This window comes from Malus sylvestris, chromosome 6 (assembly GCF_916048215.2).
Source record: "Malus sylvestris chromosome 6, drMalSylv7.2, whole genome shotgun sequence".
In the NCBI taxonomy this organism is placed as follows: domain Eukaryota; kingdom Viridiplantae; phylum Streptophyta; class Magnoliopsida; order Rosales; family Rosaceae; genus Malus; species Malus sylvestris.
The window spans coordinates 737,521-760,764 of record NC_062265.1 but is presented as its reverse complement, the minus strand read 5'-3'; the positions used below and the strand labels follow the sequence as shown (position 1 = coordinate 760,764).

Here is a 23,244-nt window from a genome sequence, read left to right as displayed (position 1 = left end):
AAAATCTATGAATTTTTTAATACTTATAAACTTGCATGGACTCTATAAAAATCCTTTAAAATCCTAGTTGACTACATCAGAATTCTAGAGTCTTTTAAAATCATTTAATTGACTACCCCGGTATTTGAATTGATTCTTTTAAAAGTTTTGAAAATCCTACTTGACTATATCATGATTCTAAACTATAAGTCATTTAAAATCTTTTAAAATTCTCATTAGACCACACCCCCTTAATTTTTGACGGCATAATAATTTCATACATCACATCTTAAACATTGCAATATCATATATCAACTTAAAAATTCTTTGCAATGATAGATCTTCGATAGTCAATTGTCAGACTGATTGCTAAGTGGTCGTGTGACAAAATAAACAAATTTGAAAGGAAATAAATTTTTATTTGAAAAGATTAAATAAAAAGAGTGGCCCCAATCCCCATGTGCAAGCCAGTCAGTCCTTCCTCCATTCATGAAAAAGGGGGTGGTGCAACATGCAAGATGGACCGACGACCTAACGGGCCTCTCTCTGCTCTGCAAATCTCCCTGCTTCCTCCTTCCAACGGTTAATCCACAAACCCTAGCTTTTCTATATATTTAATCCACAGCGCAGCTCCGACGTCGTCCGTCTCTACATTTTAACTTCCCTTCGGTCAGTTTTACAGTCTTTCTCGTACACTTTCCGTTCCTGTTTGGTTGGTTCCCGAGAAAAAGCGGGAAAAACCAAAAGACAACGCATGCATTGTAACTTCATTCGTACATGTTTCTCTTACGATTTTTTTTCTTGATTGATTGCCGCAGTTAGATTCTCCTGAACATGGCTGCCAAATAGTACAGTCCATGGGTGGGTGTGCTTAGTATTCTTCAACTCCGCGATTCTGATTTCCGAAGCCGGAAGCGTTTACTGATCCCCGTAACGGTAACTATTCCGATCCTTTCTTTTAAATTCTTTATTTTCTTGGCTATTCTATATATATGGAGTAGAAGTTGATAAAGATCGTTGTTTTGAGTGTCCGTTCTGCTGTTTGGTCACCGAGAAAGTTTAGGAAAATTTGAAAATGGATTAATCGGAACCTAGAAACTCTCTTGTTCAGCGCGATTATATTGAAAAGGTCATGAAACTTTGATTATAATTTTTTCATTTGAGGATGGAATTTTAATCATCAAATTTAAGTGTACTAATGGTGCATTTGGACTCGTTAACTCTCACTAGATTGGATTGGATTGGACAACATGTAGCCTTGTGTTTGTTACGTATATGAACCAAGTTTAATGGGATAAAACGGGACTCGCATGGATTCTCGTTCACTAGAAGATCTTAGCAAGACCACTGAATACCATGGGATTGCAAAGATCTTCGCTGCGTCTGCTCGCGTCGCATTCTCTCTCTCCTCTCTGCTCGCGTCGCCAACATCGCCTACAATTGCCAACCCAAAATCGCAGAGGGAGAACCCAGAATCCCGTTGTCTGCTCGTTTCAAATATCGAAGAACCCAAAATCAAGTCGCATCCCCTCTCTCCTCACTCTGCTTGCTACGTCTGCTTGAGGCGCCACCATCGCATAACCCAGAACCGCAAAGTATGCTTGTTTGGGTTCTTCTGATAATCCCTCCGTGGAGCCTCTGCAACCACATCTTCCATCTTCTACACATCTTCACAAATTCGCTCAAATCACAACACCCGAATTCATTGGAATTGCAAAACCCATATTCGAATCACGAAAGCGAAACCCAGATTCGAATCGCAAATCCCAAACTCGAAACGCAAATCCCAGACTTGAATCGCAAAACCAAATTTGTTTGAAGCACTGCACCATATGCACATCTTTGCAATCGTGAAACACAGATTTAGGCAGAACAACTTAAGGAAAAAAAGAAGAAAAAAGGGATGTTATGAGAGAGTGAGTGTGTTAATCTGATACTCCATCTAACGCTTCAAAAAGAAGATTGTCATCGCGCAAGGATTAAGCAACTGGAATTCGATTTGTGAAATAAACCAGACAAAAAAAGATTAAGCACATAATTTCTCGTTCCGCAGACCACCAATGTTGAAAAAGAATCGGAATGGTCAACGGAAACTTACAGTGCATTGCAACAACCTCCTCCTTAAGATTGACCAACTGTGGATCAATTTAGAAGTAATAGGATATCCACCATTCAAAATCAATAACAGCAGGAGGGACCAAATTCAATTCAATAGAGTTGCAACATATGAATACGATGAAGTGGGAATAATTAACAAAGACGTGAGATTTAAATTACAGAATCAATTTCATGAATGTTGGTGAACAAATTACATCCGAGACTACATAAGCGAGCGAATGAGCGAGCATACCGTATTTCTCCAATGGTCGGGGTTTTTATTAAGAATCTCCATTCAAATCTTTTCACCAGGATACAAAATGCTTTGCCCAATGGATTCAACACTGAACTTGACGGTAGCAGGTACGCCCAAAGTGCTCTTGAGAAGAGAGGGAGAACCAGAGCGTTGATGAATGATGATCATGTGTTGTGTGTAATACTTTGTTTCTGTGAGTTACAACGTACAGAGGACTTTACAGTCTTTAACTTACAGATGTAGCACAGCCATTGACTTGGTCAAGCACGAAGAGGCATCCAGCTCGCGAGTTACATGGTTCCTTGAGATATGACTCCATTTCATCCCCGTATCAGACACATCACATACAGTAAAAAAATCCAATACTTGACCAAATATTTTGAACATCTCAATACCGAATATCATGTTTCCGTCTGCCACAAACGCAGCATTCCAGTCCATTGGAGCATCGGGATGTACTGAGACCTCAGTCCAGTTAAGGTACATGAGATCCAGCTCCCATACCTTTCTAACAGCCTTGTTTCTCCGGCCTATCTGACCATCCCCTTCGCACCAGAAGACAGAAAGCATGAAGAGCCTGCCATTACAAGATACCAGTTTTGGGTAATATTCATGAACACGGGGTGGGAAAGGAGTGGTTTGGATTGCAATCCAGAAACCCCTTTCTATGTCATATCCTGCGAGCTTGTCAGTTTCAGAATAAACATAAAACATCCCATTACAAACAACCCCAGAACAAGCAATCCCAAAGTCCACAGGGAACCCTTGAATTTCTGTCCATTTCCTTGAAACAGAATCATATATTTCTCCAGAATCCAAAGGTTCATCCCAGGTGCCAAGACCACCAACAGCAACGAGCACAAACCTTCTACAACCCTTCATGGATGAGTGATCACTTTTTTGTTTCATAAATTTATACGACTTTCTATTGGGCAACACCAAAGACTCATTGTCATCAGCAGAATGTCTGTGTTGACGCCTAAGAGAAAGCCTGTGAGGATCTTCATAAACCTCTGAAACTCCACCTACCCGTGATCTGGGAATACGTCTATCTTGGCGACCTTGATAACTTTGACTGGTGGAAAAATCTGAAGTGACCTCTGAAACTCCTAAAATAGGCATTGATCTTGCATACTTCATTGGAGCAACTTTGCGCCAAGATTTTGTTAAGGGACTAAACAGCATCACCCCTTTGTGTGTCTTAAAAGAGCTCCTATCCACCCTCCCAAAGTTGTTCAAGCTTGAACAACCCCCAACAACATAAATATCATCCTGGACACTAGCAACAGAAAACATGAACCTTCCCTTCAGGATTTCAGCATTTATACTATGCCATTGATTTAGAGACACATCCAATGCATGTATCTCACCAGAGCAATAATCATCTTTAACAGCACCAAAATGAAACAACCATGGGGTCTGATATGAGCCTTCCCGTCTCATCTGCAGGAACCGAGGAGTAGTAGTCAAGTGTTTCCATTTCTTGCACACAAGGCGTGCAGTCATGAGACTGGTTAGTGGGAGCCTCACCAAGCACATTTCCAGTACGTCATCTGGAAGAAAAATGTGCATCCTGCTATTTATAATTGATTCTTCAAGCTCAAAATCCTTTCTGTTATGTTTCTTCCAAAATTTCTCCCTCACCCCATATGAGAAGCAATCCACTCCAGATTCCTCGGTACCACATATTGGTCTGTATCCCTTGCCTTCATCACTGGCACTTGACCTCCTCCTGTTACTTGTATCCCCAAAATCATCACATGTGTCAGCACCAACTTTGCAACCTCCACCCCTTCCATACAGAGTAAGACATCTCAAAGCTATTCCCCTCACACCATTGTCCTCATCTCCTACAGACCTCTGATTCTTCTTCCTCAACTTCTGGCTAACATTTCTCATCAGACACTTCGATACACGCAAAGCTTCAAAATCTTGATGAAGATTTTCTTCACCAGATGGTCTCCCAGAGTACATTCTGTTCTATAGTCATTAGCAAGCAAAAGCACTCTCTTGCAAGAGTCATGAACCCTAAAAGAAGAAGCAAAACCACAAGTATAAGTTACTAATCAAGAGTGCATAAGAGTGAACATAAGCATGCATATCCATATAAGTTTGGCACTCCCAGAAACTCATATAGAACACGAGTGGTGAAATCATGTGCAGCAGCATACTTAAGATTTGGTTAGGTTATTTAAAACTATGCCCTTGAAAAATAAGAGATTAATTTTCAGCATTTCCTTTTCTAATCACAAGAAAATAAATTTGATTACTCAAATTTTACAACCTCGCAAATCTTTGCAACAAGAATCCTCCTAAATTCATTTCCATCTCATTAACCGAAAAAAGACAGATACTTACACTTGCATAAAGTGAGAAAACACAGAGCAAAGTTTTCCCTCAGCTTTCTGGGCAACCAAACACAGAGCAAAGTTCTCCCTCAATTTTCTGGGCAACCAAACATAGAGCAAAGGATTACAAAATCGAAATAAACAATGGGTAGAATACCATATTTAGTCAAAATCACCATAGAAGGACTCCAGTATAATACTAAAACAGAAAGGCAAAGAAAATACAGACAACAATACATCGAATCAATAATTCCAATTCACCAGATTACCCGATAGCATTTAAATCCAATTGAATGAACAAATATACACATATATATATAGCTCATTTGATTGCTGATAATTACATAAACAAAATAGGGGCTGGAATTTTGCAACATACCGGGAATCAACACCCTAATGAGATCGAAGTTTGCAGATACGAATGGGTTTGGCTGCCGAGAAAAGAGAGAGGGGAGGAGTAATTTCGAACTTGGAATCGACTGATATGGAATAAATTGAAAAGCGGAAAAGAAATGGAGAAAAGAAAGGGAAAGGAAAAGATTTGAAAAGCAAACGGGCAATTGAGCGCAGCACTGTTGCAGTGAGCGATCTGAGCGCTATTGAATGATGAAGAAGGTAAAGCGAGGAAGAAAGAAAAAGGAGATGAGATTCTCCGATTATCAAATTCAATTTTTCGAATTTTTTTAATCAAAAGAGATCCAAAAGATTTAAGTGTGTTGTTATTATTATTATTATTTTTTTTTTTTTGTAACTTATGATGGAATTGAATCAAATCAATTTTTTTTTTTTTTTTTAAGATTGCAACTAAGATATAGTTTTAATAGTGTTGCTAGTTCACGTATTTATAAAATAGTTATGTTTAAACTTTCAAGCCTAATTAATAATTTATATAAATAGTTACGTTCAAATTTAAGAGTCGGGTTAATAATTTATTATTAATTGATACATACAGCAATCTATAACTTAACTACTTGCACAATTAGGTAAGTGTTGGGAATTTACACCATAAGACTCGGTACAATTAGAAGTGAAACCATTCAATATAAGTTATTTATTCTTAAGTAGTTTTGACAATTTAGTTACAAATTCAGTTCTTAAATTAATTTTTTTTTTGGTAAAATTGATGTTATTTTTATAGTACGATATAAAGGGTGGGTACAGTACAATTACTGTAACCAAACTTCTGTTTCAATTACAATACCAACCTCTTGATGTGACAAAATCTACTATCATTATGATACTAAATTTTTGGTATGCTAAATTTCGGTTTGTCACAAAATTTAGTTGGCGTGATTGTTGGATTTTATCAATTTGATAATGGACTTTTTTTTGGGCCCAAATCTGATTTTTAGCTCAACCCCATTTTTGCTCAATTTCATTATTCACACACATTTAGTCAGTCAAATCATGAAAGATAAAAGTTAGGGTTATAAATCAAATCAATGTTAAACAATTCAAGTTGCAACTATTAAACATAATAGTAATTAGTGTGTGTGTAAGCGGATTGGCGAAATTATTTTTTTTCTTAACTTTTTATACATATGTTTTTGTAACGTTCATTTTTTATTGTATTTTAAGAATTCGAGCATTTTATATTTTAAAACATCATTTATAGATTATTTTTGTAAAAAATTAAATAAATTCAAAACTATTAACACATTTATTTGTAGTTAAAAAAAAAAAGAAGAATATGGTTCTACAAAGAAATCAAAACACTTAATCTAACGGTCATTTAGTTTCATATTTAGATGTTTTTGGTTGACATGATCTTTTAGAGAAGACTCAAAAGATAAACAGTTTGGGTCGTTAAAAAATACATTACGAAATGTTCTTTACAAAAACATGTAAAATTTGTGTAAAAAAAATAATATCACGAATCTGTCCCCTAAAAAATAAAACAAAATTACTTATTTATTTTAATCAAATTCCTAGTTGGAAAAAAAAAACACAAAATAAATCCAACCCAAACATCAAAATCGTAAACGTCAAAATACGCGTACTGAAATTGGCTCGCCTCTCAGCCGTCTATCTTCACCAATTTCCATTTCCCAATTGGTTTCCCAGGTCACCACAAAACCCTAAATCTCCAATTGAAAGATCTCTGATTTACTCGATTCGTTTGGATCTAAGAAATGAGACGACCTCTCATCTTCCTTCTCCTATTTGCTCCGCTAATTGAATGTTTGACCAGAGAAGCAGCCATCACAGTCCCAGAACCAGAGACCGCGACTGCCCTCTCCATTCCACATTCCTCGCCTTCCAACCGCTTCAATTCTCTCCTGCCGAAGCTGTAAGCACAGACTGCTCTCAAAGTCTCAATATTTTCGGCTTAATTTGTTGAATTTCAATGAAATTCATAAACTTTTGAATTCTGAAATTTGATGCAGAGGAAATGATATAACGCTGGTTGTTGCATTGGATGGAACCATATATATGGTCAATACTAATCCATGGAGTATCCTGTGGGGCTTCCCTTCTGGGGCTCCAATTCATACTTCGTATCAGGATGCCAGTTTTTTTAACAATACTAGGTGTAATGATCACTTCATTGATTTGGGCGAAGACGGGGCGCTCTATAGCCATACCCGCAGCGGAAAGGAGGTATACCGGTTCACATCTTTGATAATCGGTGTTCAGTTTTTTCGTTTCATTTTTTACTTCTATTATATTCGAATATGTCTTTTTTGCGTGTAATGTAATGTAATGGATATTTAGTTTTTAGGTTGATGATTTATGGTAATCATTCATATATTCTTGATCTCAATCTTTGCCAAGATTATGTGGGCAGCTTTCAAGTGTCAGTAAATTGGATGGTTTTCCATAGCTTAGATCTCTGTTGTAGTAATATCTTTGTTGTGGTTGCATTGTTTTATATTTGATTATGGTTCATTATATGACAGAAATTGTCATCGAGTGTAGAAGAATTCATAGGAGGTGCTCCATATTGGTCAAAGGATGGAGGAGTCACAACGGGATCAAGGAGGAACACTGTGTTCCTTGTTAATGCCAAGACCGGAAAACTAATTCACATGTATAAATCGGCTGATACTCCGTCCAAGTTAGTGGTTTGGAGTACCGAAAGTGATCTGTCTCCGAAAGTGAAAAATGCTCACGGGTTGGTAGAGTCTGGTTCCATAGGCTTGGAAGCCGTTGAACATATGCTTTACATTGTGAGAACAGATTATGAAATCACACATTATTCTTCTGGTAAGGTTGTTTGGACTGTGACATTTGCTACATTTGAATCTCGTCCCCAAATATCTAATACTGGAAATGAGCTTGCTTTAAGACACAGCGGGGTTTCCAACTCAGTATTGCCTAGTCAGAACAAAACTTATATCTCCCGTACTCTGGATCCCATATTGACAGAGTATCTTTCAAAATATGCTGGGATAAATGATAGCCATTCTGGAGACAGTTCTGCGTATGAGCATTCCCCTAATGCCAATGTTCCTGCGATTATTGAAGAGAATCATCCATCTCATGTTCCTGCGATTATTGAAAAGAATCATCCATCGCATGTTCCTGCGATTATTGAAGAGAATAATCCATCTGGTGGCAATGAAGGCATAATGGCTCAAGCTGTAACAAAATTACTGTCTCTGTGTCTCACACTATTGTCCATTGTAGTCTGTATCTTTCGCTGTCCAAGAGCATTTGGAAAACAACATAAACTCAAACAGGTGGCTGAGGAAACTAAGATGCAAGCTGGGGTTCCAAAGAAGAAGAGAACCCGTAGACTGGGAAACAATAAGAGAAATTCCATTGATGTCAAGAACATGAGCAATATGTCACATGAAGATAAGGTTGGAGAATCTAAATTTTTCATACAAAATGAAAGAAGTGAAATGAAGTTTCTCTTGACCTCAGCTGATCATCTTGATGGTCAATTAGAGGGGCGCAGGATTGGCAAGTTGCTTGTTTCCAACAATGAAATTGCTCAGGGAAGTAATGGTACCATTGTACTTGAGGGAATCTATGATGGTCGTGCGGTAGCTGTTAAACGTCTTGTGAGGACTCATCATGATGTGGCTTTCAAAGAGGTTCAGAATCTTATTGCTTCTGATCAGCATCCAAATATTGTACGTTGGCATGGAGTGGAGTATGATCAAGATTTTGTTTATCTATCCTTGGAGCGTTGTACATGTAGCTTATATGATCTTATTTATTTTCACTCTGGGTCCATTCAAAGCCAAATCACCACGGATCAGGATCCCCACTTTTGGACTGAGTATACCACTCGATTGCATTCCATGATGGGAAATAACAGGGACATTGAATTGTGGAAGGCAAATGGATACCCTTCACCCCAGTTGTTAAAATTAATGAGGTTAGTTTAATGTCTTGCAATAGCCTTTCCATCTTTCTTTTTATCAAACTGTCTAATGGTGTTTTCAACTTTTTTCGGCATACACAAGATTTAATTTTTCATATCATGAATAAGTTAGAATTTTGGGGTGAACTTAACCTATAGTAGCTGATGCTGGGATTATGGAATGCAGCAAACTTTATAGATAGAATTCATTTTAGATTTAGATATTCCATTTTTCATCCTTTAAAATGTTGGCAACTTACATAAGGGGACTTACTGTAATTTTGCCGTATCGAAACTTATTTTCCCAAGAGTAATGCTACACTTACCACATTTTTACCACCTCTCTAATAGAGGTAGGGCCCACCAACACATGTGGATCCCATCTCTATTAGATAGGTGGTACAAATGTGGTACGAGCAGCATTTTTGTTTTCCCAATTTATTTCCCTTTGAAATTGTTGTTTTAAGTGAGGGATTGAAGTTTGTACTTGCTTCTATTTAGTGAAAGCACATCTTAGATTTGATTTTCAGTAATAGCTCATGAAGAAATTTGATCCCATTAATATAGATATGTTCCTTGAATCTTGCGAAGATTTATTCTGAAAAAAGAAAAATCTTGAAAATAGCTGAATAAAGTACTCAAGATTTTGACATAATCATTTTTTCTGCAGTGATCTGGTTTCTGGGCTTGCCCATTTACATGAACTTGGAATTATACATCGGGACTTAAAGCCTCAAAATGTTTTGATAATAAAGGGCAGGTCTTTATGTGCCAAGCTTTCAGATATGGGTATCAGCAAGCGCCTACAAGGGGACAAGTCTTCCATAACCCAGCATGCTACTGGTAAGCTTAGGAACTATTTGAATGGTCATGTTCATTGATTTCGAGGCAAACATGTGCTAGATATGGTTATTAGGCCCGTATGAATGAGTTCTAATGATGAAATGTGGTGATTTGAATTTGAAAACAACCCGGAATTATCCATTAGTTAACCTTTTATTGATATTTATTTTCCATGGCCTTTTGGTTCAACATTATCACTACTGTTAGTATTTGGGTAGACTTTCTTACTGATGAACCTCGACTCTTTTTTTGTGTTCTAATGGATACTAAAATTTCCTTTTATTTCTTTACTTGTTTGTTGGCTGCAGGTTATGGTAGTTCAGGCTGGCAAGCACCCGAACAACTTCTCCATCTGCGCCAAACGCGTGCAGTGGATTTGTTTAGTTTAGGCTGTCTACTCTTTTTCTGCGTCACTGGGGGCAAACACCCTTATGGTGATAGCATCGAGCGTGATGTAAATATAGTGAATGACCGCAAAGACTTGTTCTTAGTAGACACTATACCAGAAGCTGTAGACCTTTTTACTCGTCTCTTGAATCCCAACCCTGATCTTCGGTAAGATTCTTTATTCACTATCCATCAACTTAAAACTAAATTTTATGTGGAGTACCCCCTCGTCTTACGCACACACCCGTAGAGTCTAGACACATTACATCCATGTGGACACCTTTTGGCTCTAAATCGTTCGTTCTCACTGAATTAATGATCTCCAGGCCAACATCCATGGATGTGTTACATCATCCTTTCTTCTGGAGTTCGGAGACAAGACTTTCATTCCTTCGAGATGCAAGTGATCGGGTTGAATTGGAAGATAGGGAGAATGAGTCTGAACTACTAAATTCATTAGAAAGTACTGCAGCGGTGGCTTTAAATGGGAAGTGGGATGAAAAGATGGAACCAGCATTTATAAATAACATCGGACGATACAGGCGTTACAAGTTTGATAGCGTTCGTGATTTACTACGAGTGATACGGAACAAGTTAAATCACTACAGGGAACTTCCTGAGGAAGTGAAGGAGATATTGGGTCCAGTTCCTGAGGGGTTTGATGGATATTTTTCAAGTCGATTTCCAAAACTGTTAATCGAGGTGTATAAAGTGTTGTACAGGTGCTGCAAAGAGGAAGAGTTCTTCTGTAAGTATATAAAAAGCATCAATTAATTATTAAAGAGGAAGAGTGCTCCCTAGAAAAGCTGTTTTCAAGCTTCCACATTGTTGACCTGTTTCCATGAATTAACTTAAAAGTTGTAACTAGAAATTGCATCATATGTACGAACACTAACAGTGCCACGATGAATGAACATGATTATTAATTATTACTTGTTATAGCATTTCGTTGCTAGAGAGCTATAATTTAAAACCATTAAGCAAAAGTTATGATGGAACGGATTTACTGCCACTATGGCATCCTGACTCCTAATCCGGCAAGTCAATGTTATGTTAAGAGAAATCTAAATATGACATTGTATTATTGGACTGGGACGCCATATGGCGGTGAACCTGTTTGATGCAAACCTTTCTCCTACTTCTAGCCCTTTTTGTCTCACCCTCCCAATTTTCCATCTGCTGCTGCTAGTCTATTTGGAATGGCTTAACTGGAAGAAAAACAAAACCGAAAAACGCGAAAAACAGAAATCGAAGCATGAATCGATGTCTACTCCACTAGAAGGAGAAGAATTTTTTTGCAACGGGGATGCTACTATGGCTACTCATTCAGAGTTAAGGGGGGAAAATAAACACTTAAAATTACATTGGTAAAAATATCATAATCTTGGAATCAGTCAAGCTCACGCATTTAGGAAGGGAGACTGCAACAAAGATTTGTGTTCCTGTCTTCCTACCACGTGACATGTCCAGAAGATATTCCGAGCTGAAATGTCCAAGCTATCCATTTCCTATGTAATATAAAATTGAAATAGCAGGGTTAATCTTGTAATTTTGTAAAAAATACCAGTGACAGACAATTACCACTACAAAGTAAAAAGTACAGAAGTGGGATCCGATGCATGTTATATGAATCAATGCACCACAATTCATGCCGCAGCGCCTAAACACAATACTTGCTTGAACTTGAACCGCCATGGCCACCTCCCTCTCGCTCTTCCTCCTCCTCCTCCTCCACCCTTTGATTTTCAGTCCATTCCAGAACGCCGTTGTTTCAGCTGTAGGCATAAACTACGGCACTCTCGGAAGCAACCTGCCACCTCCAAAGAGAGTGGCTCAGCTCCTCCAAGCCACTCTCATAGACAAGGTCAAAATCTATGACACCAACCCCGAAATCCTCCAGGCCTTTTCCAACACCGGGATCGACCTCATTGTCGCTGTGGAGAACAGCCATGTCCCCAACATCAGCACGGAAGTGGCCGCCGCGGACCAGTGGTTTGCCACTCGCGTCCTGCCATTCATTCCCGCCACTTCCATCACTGCCATTGCCGTAGGAAACGAGTACTTAACAACTGGTGCTGCCGCAGGAAACGATGAGAAAGACCCAAACCCATCGGACCCAGCAGCTCTGGTCCAAGCAATGCAGAACTTGCACTCGGTGCTTATAGCCCGAGGGCTGGACCGTAAGATCAAGGTCACCACCCCGCACAGCATGGCGGTTTTGGCATCCTCATTTCCTCCTTCAGCTTCCACTTTCACTACAAATCTCGTGCCAACTATGACCTCTATAGCCGCCTTCTTGGCTGACACTAACGCCCCTTTCATGGTCAATGCCTACCCTTATTTCGCCTACCGGGACAACCCCGACATGGTCAATCTACAGTACGCATTACTGGGGAACTCAACCTCGACCAGCGTGCGTGACCCCAAGGGCTATGTATACACCAACATGCTGGATGCACAAATTGATGCTGTTCGATCTGCCATTGATGCACTGGGACTTGGCCACCGGAAGGTGGAGATCATGGTGTCGGAATCCGGGTGGCCGTCCAAAGGTGACTCCGGAGATATGGCGGCTACGCCAGATAATGCCAAGACTTATAACACGAGGTTGATTGAGCGTGCCCAGTCTAACAAAGGGACGCCTATGAAGCCTAATGACAAGGTTGAAATATTTGTGTTTGCTTTGTTCAACGAGAACAAAAAGGAAGGGGGTGCGACGGAGAGAAATTTTGGGATTTTCAACGGGGACGGATCGAAGGTGTACAATGTGGATTTGAGCTGCCAATTCTGCAGCAACACTGACGGAAGTGGATCCGGAGGAGTCTCTGGATTTGGTGAGAAAGTAGCGGGAGTGTTGAGGGGACCGTCAGTTTGGTGCGTTGCTAAGCCACACTCCGATGATAAGGTGCTTCAAGCTGTGTTAGATTTTTGCTGCGGAGCAGGTGGTGTGGACTGCAGGGAGATTTACGAGCACGGTGATTGTTTCGAGCCTGATAAGCTGCTTGCTCATGCATCGTATGCTATGAATGCTTACTATCAGATGCATGGCAGGAACTACTGGAATTGTGACTTCAAGGGCACTGGCTTGGTTACTTTCAGCGATCCAAGTAAGTATTTACCATTTTCATATCACAATTTTAACCAACGCCAAATGTGGCCGTTCCCTTGCATCGAAGTTCGAATCTCTCTCCTTGTTATTAATTCATTATTTGATTTCTGATTTCCGATTTCCGATCAGCTTACGGGACATGCCGGTATCCTCAACAGTAAATGAACAGGGAAGGAATGACAGGAGGGCACCATGTGGTTTACAACACAGGGACAGCTAGATCTTGACTTTTCACTCTTCAATACTGAGTACTGTTTGTGATTTCTGAAATTAGGGTTTAAGACTTATGTGGTTTTTTATGTTGATGAGGACATAGCCTTTGTTATGTCACTATCCCTATCCCTATCCCATCCCAATGTAAAACAGAAGAAAAGGAGGAGGGATTTGAAATTTGAGGGTGGGTTCAGGTTTTGTCCCAAAAAGTGGGGTCTTTTTCTTTCGGTGCACGTGGTTAAAAGTGAGATGCCTCCACAATCAAAGGCTTTTCTGTTTTGATAAAGTCCTGCCTCTTTTGTGATTTGGAATCTTTTTTCACTGTGTACTTTTTCACGGGACTCAGTTTCTGGTCTTAAATCCTCATCTGAAACCAAATGAGAATTTCTGAGAAAGTCTGCAAATTCAAGGGGGAAGAAAAAACATGAATTTCACGCGAAAGCGAGCGAGAAAGTTACTTCCAGGATAACGAATTATATGTTTCGATCTGGCATTCAGATTTCATCAAAGAATAATGCCTCGGTAAATATTTAAGAGTTTCGAAATCTGAAGATCTCGAATTTATAAGTTGATCACCAACTCAACATACAATAATTGGATGATTCAAAATAACTATACAACAAGATCTGTAGTTCTTAAAGTTATATAACAAATACAGCGACGTATAAACGGCGCACGAGTAAAATGTAAGTTTATACTGACAGCATCTAGAAAAATAAACATTACAGACGAACTTTTTTCAGAATGTTTAACTTTCGTTTCTTTTCCTGGTGGTACTGAATCTGGATGTTTAACTAAATAAGAACAAGGATTCAAAACTGAAATCAAAGCTAGACGAAACATGCGATATAAAGAAATACAAACTTGAATTCGGACACCAAATATTACATATAAACAATCATAGCGATGATTGAGAGATACGGCAGAATGCCTTCCATTTCAGCGAATAAATATAGATCCAGAATTTGTTCCTAGAATACAAATTATATACTGCAGATGGTTCAAAATAATATTAATGCTTAGGTATGGTTAGATGAGAACTTACATGTATTGATACAGTTACGATGATCTAATGAACGAGTTAGTTGTTGGAATTAATGTCACTCCTAGCAGTCATTTCTGTTTGTTTTAATTCCAACTTGCCATCAGTAACATTGTCGGAGAATGATCTAACGATTTTCTTTCTTTTGCTTCCACTACTGGACTGATCTTTCCGCTCATCAATTATAGATAAAAATCTCTTGAGACGCCCAGATTGGGAGTTGCCAGGACTAGTTGAAACACGTTGTGTGACTTCAGCACGGCGTAACTTGTTCAAAACTTGCAAAAGATATATGAAGAGAGCAACAGAGCAAGCAATTCCACATATGAGAAAGAGGCCCCAAAAACTTTTAAGATGAAGCCGGTCTGACTCAAGTTCAGTGGTATCTAAACTGCAAGAGCTTTGCATAAGCCACTTATCATGGATACGCTGCAGATCACCATTCTCTGATAGTTGTAGAATTGCAGTTGACATGTCAACAGCTAATGGAGAGTCCCGCGGAAATGCCTATTATGGCAAGGAAAAGGAAGACATGTCAAAACTTTGTGTTTCTCATTTCGGCTAACTTCGAAAAGATCTAATGCTCCTGTTTTCAAAATAAGAATGTTCTAAGAAAGAATACTTACAAATCCCCATCCGCTTTTGGTGAACTCTGGTCCTACAACCCTAAATTTGCACTGCGATGAGAGGAAGAGTTCAACATAAGGGCGTTCATCAACCACAGCAGCAACACCTCCCTTTTTAGGACCAAGCTGGAGCGCCCGCGCGTATGCTTGAGGAGACCCAAGAGCGATAAGCCTGTTCTTGGGTATCCCAAGTTCCTCACTCAAATAATGTTCAGCAAAGGAACCAACTTGATAACCAATTGGCTCATCGCTACTTTTCAAGGATTCAATTCCTTTAATAGGAGAAGATAGGTGCTGCACTGTGAGTATTGATGTCAGACTAGCAGTGTAACTTGAGTTGATTATCAAAACCACAAAGAGCCATATGATTAGCACTACACGACCAAGGGTGCTCACAGTGTTCTCTCCTATGGAAGGGGCACAGAAGCGAGTCAGATAATAAATGAAAATTTGTTTCAATAAAGCCCAAATAAGCCGGATTTTGAAGAAAGAATCTACGCTTCACTTACTATGGGAAAAGAACAGAGTAGAGATGCTAAACCTGCAAGGTTAAGAAACAAGTCAGTAAATTAGAAAAGAAACCAATATTTGATGTTGAGGCAAGTGTCTTAGACTTCAGGTGAAAAACATATTATTGGTTTAGCACCATAACATGCTCTAGACATATACAATGGACAGATTCGCAAACGGAGGCCAAAACCCATGCAAACACTCAGGATTCTTCCAATAAGAAGCAAAACGAATCACACAACCTGACCAAATAAAAAAAAAGGTAAAACAAAGAGGAACGTAGTCACATTTGAGGTGTTTCTGCGCTCACAAATTTTAAAACAGCTCTGATTAAACACATATTGACTAGCCCTCTTCTGTTTTAGAAAGGGAAAAAAACCTTTACAGAAAATTGAAATTCATCTCTTGTACAGAAGAATTCTACGATTGACTGCTACCATCACTAGCTTCCTCTGTTGTCTCCATTCTTTTGAGGAACATTAAGTTCCACTACCTACTCGAAGATTCCATGAAAAGTTTCAGCATGGAAAACAGTTTCTAACAAGCTCTATGGGAAAGGTCTTTTAGGTTCAAAGTGTTTCTAATAAAAGCACTTTTATCGCAAGCGCTTATGAGCAGAATTGCTTACTACAAAAGCAATCCCAAATGGGTTGAGGCAAGTCCACAAATACCGACCCACCCTGGTTACAGGGGTTGGAAACATCATGACTGCTGAAGGCATGTAGAGGGAGAGTGATCAATTTTCATAATATATACACATAACCATGAAGATAGTAGTGTTCTAAGCAATGGAATAGTGAGAGTTACCGAAGTGACGGAGAAAGTGCACCAAAATCATTATTTTGGCTTCAAATAAACATTAAGTCATCAACTGCCATGTCCTCCATATATCTATCATATTTAAATTTCCGAAATTTTCTTTTCCATTATATATCACATATAACCTGAAGATGGTAGTGCTCTAAGCAGTGATACAGTGAGATAGCAAAGGAAAAACTAACCAGGTAATCAGTTTGTAAGTTGGCCAAAAAACATAAAACAGTTTGCGCAAGTTAGTAAATATCCTGATGAGAAACTTAAATATAGAACTTACCACAAGATGGTTATTAATTGCTTTTTAGGCGGACCTCTGAACTCATCATTTATCCTGTGCTCCAAAATCCACACAACTATACCAACAACAAGAAAGGAAGCAGCAGTGACAACCCACATACGTGCAGTAAATGGTCGAAAGAAAGCCCAAGCGCTGGAGTTCAATTTCTTAAACGGAGCCACTACAACAAGTCCAGATGCAGCATATGGCTGTGAAAAATCCACATTCTTTGTACGATTTGTAACAATGGCAATGTCACCAATAGCGGCATCAAAGACCTGCAATTAGTAAAAGAGAGAATTAGCTAATGAATGCACACACACATATACATAAGGGCATTAGCTGATTAAACTTGCCCTTTTATGAGTTAAAATTCAAATACCAAATGCATAATATATTTACTCACACCCGTTGCAATGGAAGTCACAAGCTCTGTGTAGCTTGGGTTGTTCTTGCCATCTCCAAAAGGGATAAATCGATATGGAACAGCATATGGCAACAAGTTTACAGCAGCTGTGAATACATCTATGCAGAAACCCTTGAACATGTTATCAGTCCCCCGAACTTGTGATACAAATTCTCGGTAACTGACCCGGATAGGCACACCAATTCTTATTTGTTTCCCATTGTTTGGGAAAACCCAACCACGGGGCTTTGACAATATCTCGCCTGGCCAGACAACGCTGTATAATTGCTGGCTTGCACTTGAACGATTAGGTGGCTTCGAATAGAGCATCTCAGGGGGGACAGTTGATAAACCAGAATAGTTGCACCAGTAACCAATTCGTCGAAACCCAGTACCAAGCACGTTAATAATATCATATGCTGGAAGAGCAAGAGACCTGTCTGAATCAAACTTCACAGGGCCTGTCAACCCAAGAAAACTACTCTGCAATATATTTTTCAATAGGAGCGGACCATCATCAAATATGCTCATTGCCTCAAGGTGAAGACTACCACCTTTGTCTACAGAATTTATCCTAGAATCATTAGAGAACGAAATAATCCCACCCTGGTTAAAAAATGCATCAATAGCATGAGCAACCAGCCAAACAGAATCATAAGCATAAAGCCCATAAGAATGCAGTCCCAAGGAACCACCAGTTAGCTTGTTCCACTTAGAGAAAAAGGCCCTCTTTCTATCAGAATCCGGTGTGTGTTGGCGCAGCACAAGAACTCCTTGCATCGTATCCATGATCTCAGGAGAAAGAGGAAGAGCAGAATCCAAAAGAGACGATAGCCAATCTGTAGCTATCCACACAAATCCATCACCCATCATTTGAAGATATTGTGCCACGGAGAGAACATTGAGACCTAAATCAGTATTGACATGAAGAACTATAACTCGAGATTCCAATTGCGAGACCTTAACAAGAAGATCCATGAGGTCACCCCGGGTAGCTCCATGTCCAGGGGGAATTCCTAACTTGTAAGAAATTCTACAGCGCCTTTCGGCAAGTTTATCATCTAAAGTTGAAACTCCATTACGTCCGTAATCATCATCAATATAAATGGCAATAACATCCTTCCAACCGTAATGATCAACCATTTCAGCCACAGCAGTCATTTGATATAAATCACTGTGTGTTGTCCTAACGAAAAAGGGAAACTGAAGGGACGAGAGAGTAGGGTCTGTGGCTGCAAATGACAATAAGGGAACTTGGAGTTCATTTGAAACATGGGATATGATATGGGCAACGACAGAAGATTGTGGGCCTATAATGGCCACAATATCAGTCTCCATGAATTGCAGAGCTGTAATTAGCACAAGTTTTAATTAGCAGCACAACAACGAATTACGTACAATCTCAAAGCAATTTCTGAAATAGAATTCTTGACTATCAAAATCTAGAAAACACAAAAAAAACCAACCGAAAATTGCGTAAAAAAGTGGTCACCTTGCACCATTCCAAGAAAGCCACTGCAATTGGAGCTCTGCATATTGACAGCAAGCTTGGTACCATGGAGAATGCTGGAATTGGAGTTGACATCTTTGACAGCTTCCCGAATGGCAAGCTTGGCAACTCTTCCAATGGTGGACTCAAAGGTGAAAATTGCTCCAATTTTCACAACAGCTGGTCTTGAACTTGAATGTGAAGACCCAAATCCAAATGGCAAAACCCAGCAAACAACACACACAAACACCAATCCAAAAACCCTAAAACCTAAATTCATTGTGAATAAACTATTTCTATGAAGAATTTGGATTTCCCACTAAAGAGAAAGCTCTGCTCTGAGTCTTTGATTTTGAGGAGCATCAAAAACCCAAACTCAAAACCTCATTTGTCGGCAAGGCACTACAACACAGTGATTGATTCGGCCATAAGTAATTGGATTAAACAAGAGAATCCCAATTTGTACTCTGCTGCTAGTACTGATTATAATTAAACTGGAGCTTTACCTCCTTAAGCATTAAAAAACGATAAAAAGCGATTGAGATTTATCTTAAAAATTTAATTTAATTAAATCTCAACAGGTTGATGTGCACAAGAGAATCATGCTTTATACCTAACAAGTAAAGCTCCCAACCAAGTGAAATCAATAGTGTAGAGAGGGAGGAAATTGTTCTTCTCTTCCTCGCCAATCAAGGAATTTCCTTTCGTTTTCCCCAAAAAAAAAAAAAAAAATATCAAGGAATTTCCTTTCTCTGACAAAAAGGCTACCTGCTTGCCTATACTTTGGAGTAGATTCTCTTATTCTCAACCATTTCTCTCTCATCCTTTTGCTTATTGATTTTTGTCTTATTATTTTTATAAATAAATCAATATAAAATGTTAATAGGATTTAACTAGTCGTTCAAATATAAGAAAAGAGAATGAGAGAGAGATTAAGAGGCATCCACCCGATACTTTTGGGTTTGGACTTAAAGTGAAAGTTCACAGGGCCATACAAATGTGGGAAATTTTACTTTGTGTAAGATATGTGCTTACATTTTTTTATTTGTAAATAAAGGTGTTTGATTAATTGATTGTCAGTTAGTACTATAATATAGTTGTATTTCTTTTTATTTGTAAGCGAGAGGTTTTATGTTTTGTTCTCATATCGAAAATTTCGGTTTGGAAATCGGGACTAAGGTTTTGGTTCGGCATCTCATACCAAACCACCCCTAGTTGCCAATCACCCATATGCAATCCCAATAGCTCCATTTTGATTGGATGACATGGAGAAGAAAAAATTTAGATTTTAATTTAAGGGTTGAAGATGATTTAAGGGGAAAGGAGAAAGTTTAAAACTATTATATTATTTTAAGGAAGGAGAGTTTCGAACTATGAATCAAGGGTAGAAACCCAACATCTAATCTACTAAGATATTGGACTACATCCTTCTCATTTTGCTCCACAAAAACTCCTAAGTCTAAATGGAGCCATAAAGTTACTTATATAGGTGAGTCATACGTGAAATTCTGTCCATCTAAAACCCCTAAAATTGGTCAATGGTGTACTTGGGCCTTTAGATCCATTTTTTGTAAGTTGTCATGCACAACTTAAGTTAACAAGCTCAATAGGCCTAGAAACCTGATGCTAATTTTAAGGCCCAATACAGTGTCTTACATTCATAAAAGTAAGTAAAAAACTTGATCAATCATAACCTATTTAATTAACTAATTGTTATAAATAGGCAAAAGTTAGAGAGATAACCTTTGCTAGGACAAAAGCGAAGCAATTGCAAAATATTATACCAACACAAAATGATTGCAGAGGAAGTGAGGAATATTATTATTATCAGTTTTTTTTCTCTGGTAGTGTCTTGATCACCTATGTGGTGATCTATTTATAGAAGGTTTACAATGAATGAAAACAACTTCCCGTGACATAACACAACAAATTATGCCTTATTCATTACTATTCACATGTGGGCATACAATCCCACTATTTACAACACTCCCTCTTGGATGCCCACATATCAACACCAGTTGCCTCGTTAAAACCTTGCTTGGAAAAACTTAGTGGAAAAAACCCATAACAAAGGAAAAAGAGTACAATTTTACCCGGATTGTTGATATGGTGTTAAGCACGCTTACGTTGCCTTGTTAAAACCTTGATAGGAAAAACCCAATAGGAAAAAATCCTAATCGAAGGAAAAAGAATACAACATGCACGTGTCATGGATGCTCTCCCTAAATTGTATCTCCCCTCGATTCCGCATTCTTCAAATTGGTAAACCGACATAATCCGATTCCCTGCACTAACTTTTGAAATGTGCACTTTGGTAGAGATTTGGTGAACAAATCTGCCAGATTTTCATTGGAACAGATTTGTCTGACTTCAATAACTTTAGCCTTCTGAAGCTCATGTGTACTGAAAAACTTTGGAGATATGTGTTTAGTCTTATTGTCCTTGATGAATCCTTCCTTCATTTGGGCAACACATGATGCATTATCTTCATGGATGACAATTGAAGTGTCTGTCTTTGAAGGTAGACCACATAAATTCCGAATGTGATGGATCATTGATCTTAACCAAGAACTTTCACGACTTGCTTCATGCAAAACAATTATTTCTGAGTGATTGGAAGATGTAGCAACTAATGTTTGCTTTGTTGAGCGCCATGAAATTGCAGTATCTACATTAGTAAACACATATTCAGTTTGTGAGCGGGCTTTATGCAAATCAGAGAGGAAACCAACATCTGCATATCCAAGAAGGATCTGGTCATTTGTGGACTTGTCTGAGTAGAAGATACCCATGTCTGTTGTCCCACGAAGGTATCGTAGAACATCTTTGACTCCCTTCCAATGACGAATTGTTGGAGCAGAGCTATACCTGGCTAACAAGTTAACTGAAAAAGTTATATATGGTCTAGTACATTGTGCTAAATACAATAAAGCACCTATTGCGCTCAAATATGGTACTTCTGAACCAAGGACCAGTTCATCATCTTCTTTTGGACTGAATGGATCTTTCTTAATGTCCAAAGAACAAACGACCATTGAGGTGCTAAGTAAATAAGCCTTGTCCATGCCAAATTGCTTCAATATTTTTTCAATGTAAGCTGATTGATTGACCAAAATTTCATTAGCATAATGCTCAATTTGCAGGCCGAGACAATATTTTATTTTCCCAAGGTCTTTCGTTTCAAATTCACTTTTCAGATATTCAGCAGTTTTATTGAGCTCTTCAGGAGTTCCAACTCGGTTTATATCATCGACATATACTGCCACTATAGCAAATCCAGTATTTGATTTCTTAATGAACACGCAAGGGCAGATGACATTGTTGATATATCCTTCTTTGATCAAATACTCATTGAGACGATTATACCACATTCGTCCAGATTGTTTCAACCCATATAGTGATCGCCTTAATTTGATTGAAAACATACCTCATGGTTTGTTAGTTACTTCAGGCAACTTAAGTCTTTCTGGGACTTTCATAAATATGTCAGTATCTAATTCTCTATATAGATACGCGGTGGTGACATCCATAAGTCGCATATCAAGTTTCTCTGAAACCACTAAACTTATTAAGTAACGGAACGTAATTGCATCAATTACAGGAGAGTATGTCTCTTCATAATCAATTCCAGGTCTTTGTGAAAAATATTGTGCAATGAGTCTTGCTTTATATCTTGCAATCTCATTTTTCTCGTTGCATTTCCTTGTGAATACTCATTTGTAACATACGGGGTTCACACCAGGCGGGGTTTGGACTACTAGTCCAAAAACACTTCGCCTTTCCAAGAAATTTAATTCTGCTTGGATTGCATCTTTCCACTTAGGCCAATCATGTCTCTGTTTGCATTCATCAACAGAGCAGAGCTCAATGTCATCGCTTAATATAATTTCAGTGGTTATTGCAAATGCAAACATATTGTCGATGATTATTTCATTTCGATCCAACAATTAATTAGTACATGCATAATTTATGGATATTTCTTTGCTTTCATGTACTTCTGTATCTTCAGGGATGAGTGTCTCATCAAGGATATTTTCTTTTTCTAGAAGTACATAATCATGAATTGTGAATTTATCATTCATTTTCATTTGGGTTCAACTATGCCCTAATCTTTTCTTTCGAAAGGCTGAATCTTTTGAACTTGGGGGTCTACCACGCTTCAGGCGTGCACTAGATGAATCATTCGCTGCCACTTTATTTTGACCAACAAGGACATCAATTCTTGCAGGTGCATTTGTAGCTTATATATGTGACTTTGTCACTTTCAAAGCGTCATTAAATGCATCTGACATTTGATTAGCAATATCTTCAAGATGAACGATCCTTTTTACTTCATTTTCACATTGAGTGCTTCGTGGATCAAAATGAGATAAGGTGGGAACAATCCATGTTAGCTCTTGCTGTTCTTTTAGAACGATTTTTTCTCCCCCTAACGACAGGAAGACTGTCTCATCAAAATGACAATCCGCAAAACGAGCTATAAATATATAACCCGTCAAGGGTTCCAAATATCTAATGATAGATGGTGAAT

At 38.5% G+C, this 23,244-nt stretch overlaps 4 protein-coding genes and 2 long non-coding RNA genes across 6 annotated transcripts; 3 read left to right on the top strand and 3 right to left on the bottom strand.

Annotated features, from left to right (window-relative positions):
- The first annotated feature begins 464 nt into the window (after window positions 1–464).
- On the top strand, window positions 465–1,174 carry LOC126626413 (uncharacterized). The gene is made up of 2 exons (XR_007624676.1): window positions 465–648; window positions 798–1,174. It is a non-coding gene; the product is annotated as an uncharacterized LOC126626413 (long non-coding RNA).
- A 987-nt stretch (window positions 1,175–2,161) lies between these two features.
- Window positions 2,162–5,361, bottom strand: LOC126626412 (F-box/kelch-repeat protein At5g42350-like). The gene is made up of 3 exons (XM_050295739.1): window positions 5,060–5,361; window positions 4,691–4,777; window positions 2,162–4,360 (listed from the first exon to the last, which is right to left on the bottom strand). The coding sequence occupies exon 3, from the start codon at window positions 4,304–4,306 to the stop codon at window positions 2,564–2,566; it is 1,743 nt and encodes a 580-aa protein (XP_050151696.1). The 5' UTR covers window positions 4,307–4,360; window positions 4,691–4,777; window positions 5,060–5,361; the 3' UTR covers window positions 2,162–2,563.
- A 1,298-nt stretch (window positions 5,362–6,659) lies between these two features.
- Window positions 6,660–11,157, top strand: LOC126626408 (serine/threonine-protein kinase/endoribonuclease IRE1b-like). The gene is made up of 6 exons (XM_050295737.1): window positions 6,660–6,970; window positions 7,068–7,281; window positions 7,581–9,010; window positions 9,666–9,838; window positions 10,147–10,393; window positions 10,552–11,157. The coding sequence occupies exons 1-6, from the start codon at window positions 6,813–6,815 to the stop codon at window positions 10,997–10,999; spliced, it is 2,670 nt and encodes an 889-aa protein (XP_050151694.1). The 5' UTR covers window positions 6,660–6,812; the 3' UTR covers window positions 11,000–11,157.
- Window positions 11,158–11,290: 133 nt separating this feature from the next.
- LOC126626410 (uncharacterized) lies at window positions 11,291–11,667 on the bottom strand. Its single transcript, XR_007624675.1, has 2 exons — window positions 11,497–11,667; window positions 11,291–11,353 (listed from the first exon to the last, which is right to left on the bottom strand). It is a non-coding gene; the product is annotated as an uncharacterized LOC126626410 (long non-coding RNA).
- A 90-nt stretch (window positions 11,668–11,757) lies between these two features.
- Window positions 11,758–13,833, top strand: LOC126626409 (glucan endo-1,3-beta-D-glucosidase-like). Its single transcript, XM_050295738.1, has 2 exons — window positions 11,758–13,332; window positions 13,464–13,833. The coding sequence occupies exons 1-2, from the start codon at window positions 11,919–11,921 to the stop codon at window positions 13,493–13,495; spliced, it is 1,446 nt and encodes a 481-aa protein (XP_050151695.1). The 5' UTR covers window positions 11,758–11,918; the 3' UTR covers window positions 13,496–13,833.
- Window positions 13,834–14,431: 598 nt separating this feature from the next.
- Window positions 14,432–19,464, bottom strand: LOC126626407 (glutamate receptor 3.3). Its single transcript, XM_050295736.1, has 6 exons — window positions 18,717–19,464; window positions 17,225–18,573; window positions 16,819–17,096; window positions 15,725–15,756; window positions 15,216–15,622; window positions 14,432–15,096 (listed from the first exon to the last, which is right to left on the bottom strand). Exons 1-6 carry the CDS (start codon window positions 18,991–18,993, stop codon window positions 14,629–14,631), a joined length of 2,811 nt encoding a protein of 936 aa, XP_050151693.1. The 5' UTR covers window positions 18,994–19,464; the 3' UTR covers window positions 14,432–14,628.
- Window positions 19,465–23,244: the final 3,780 nt, after the last annotated feature.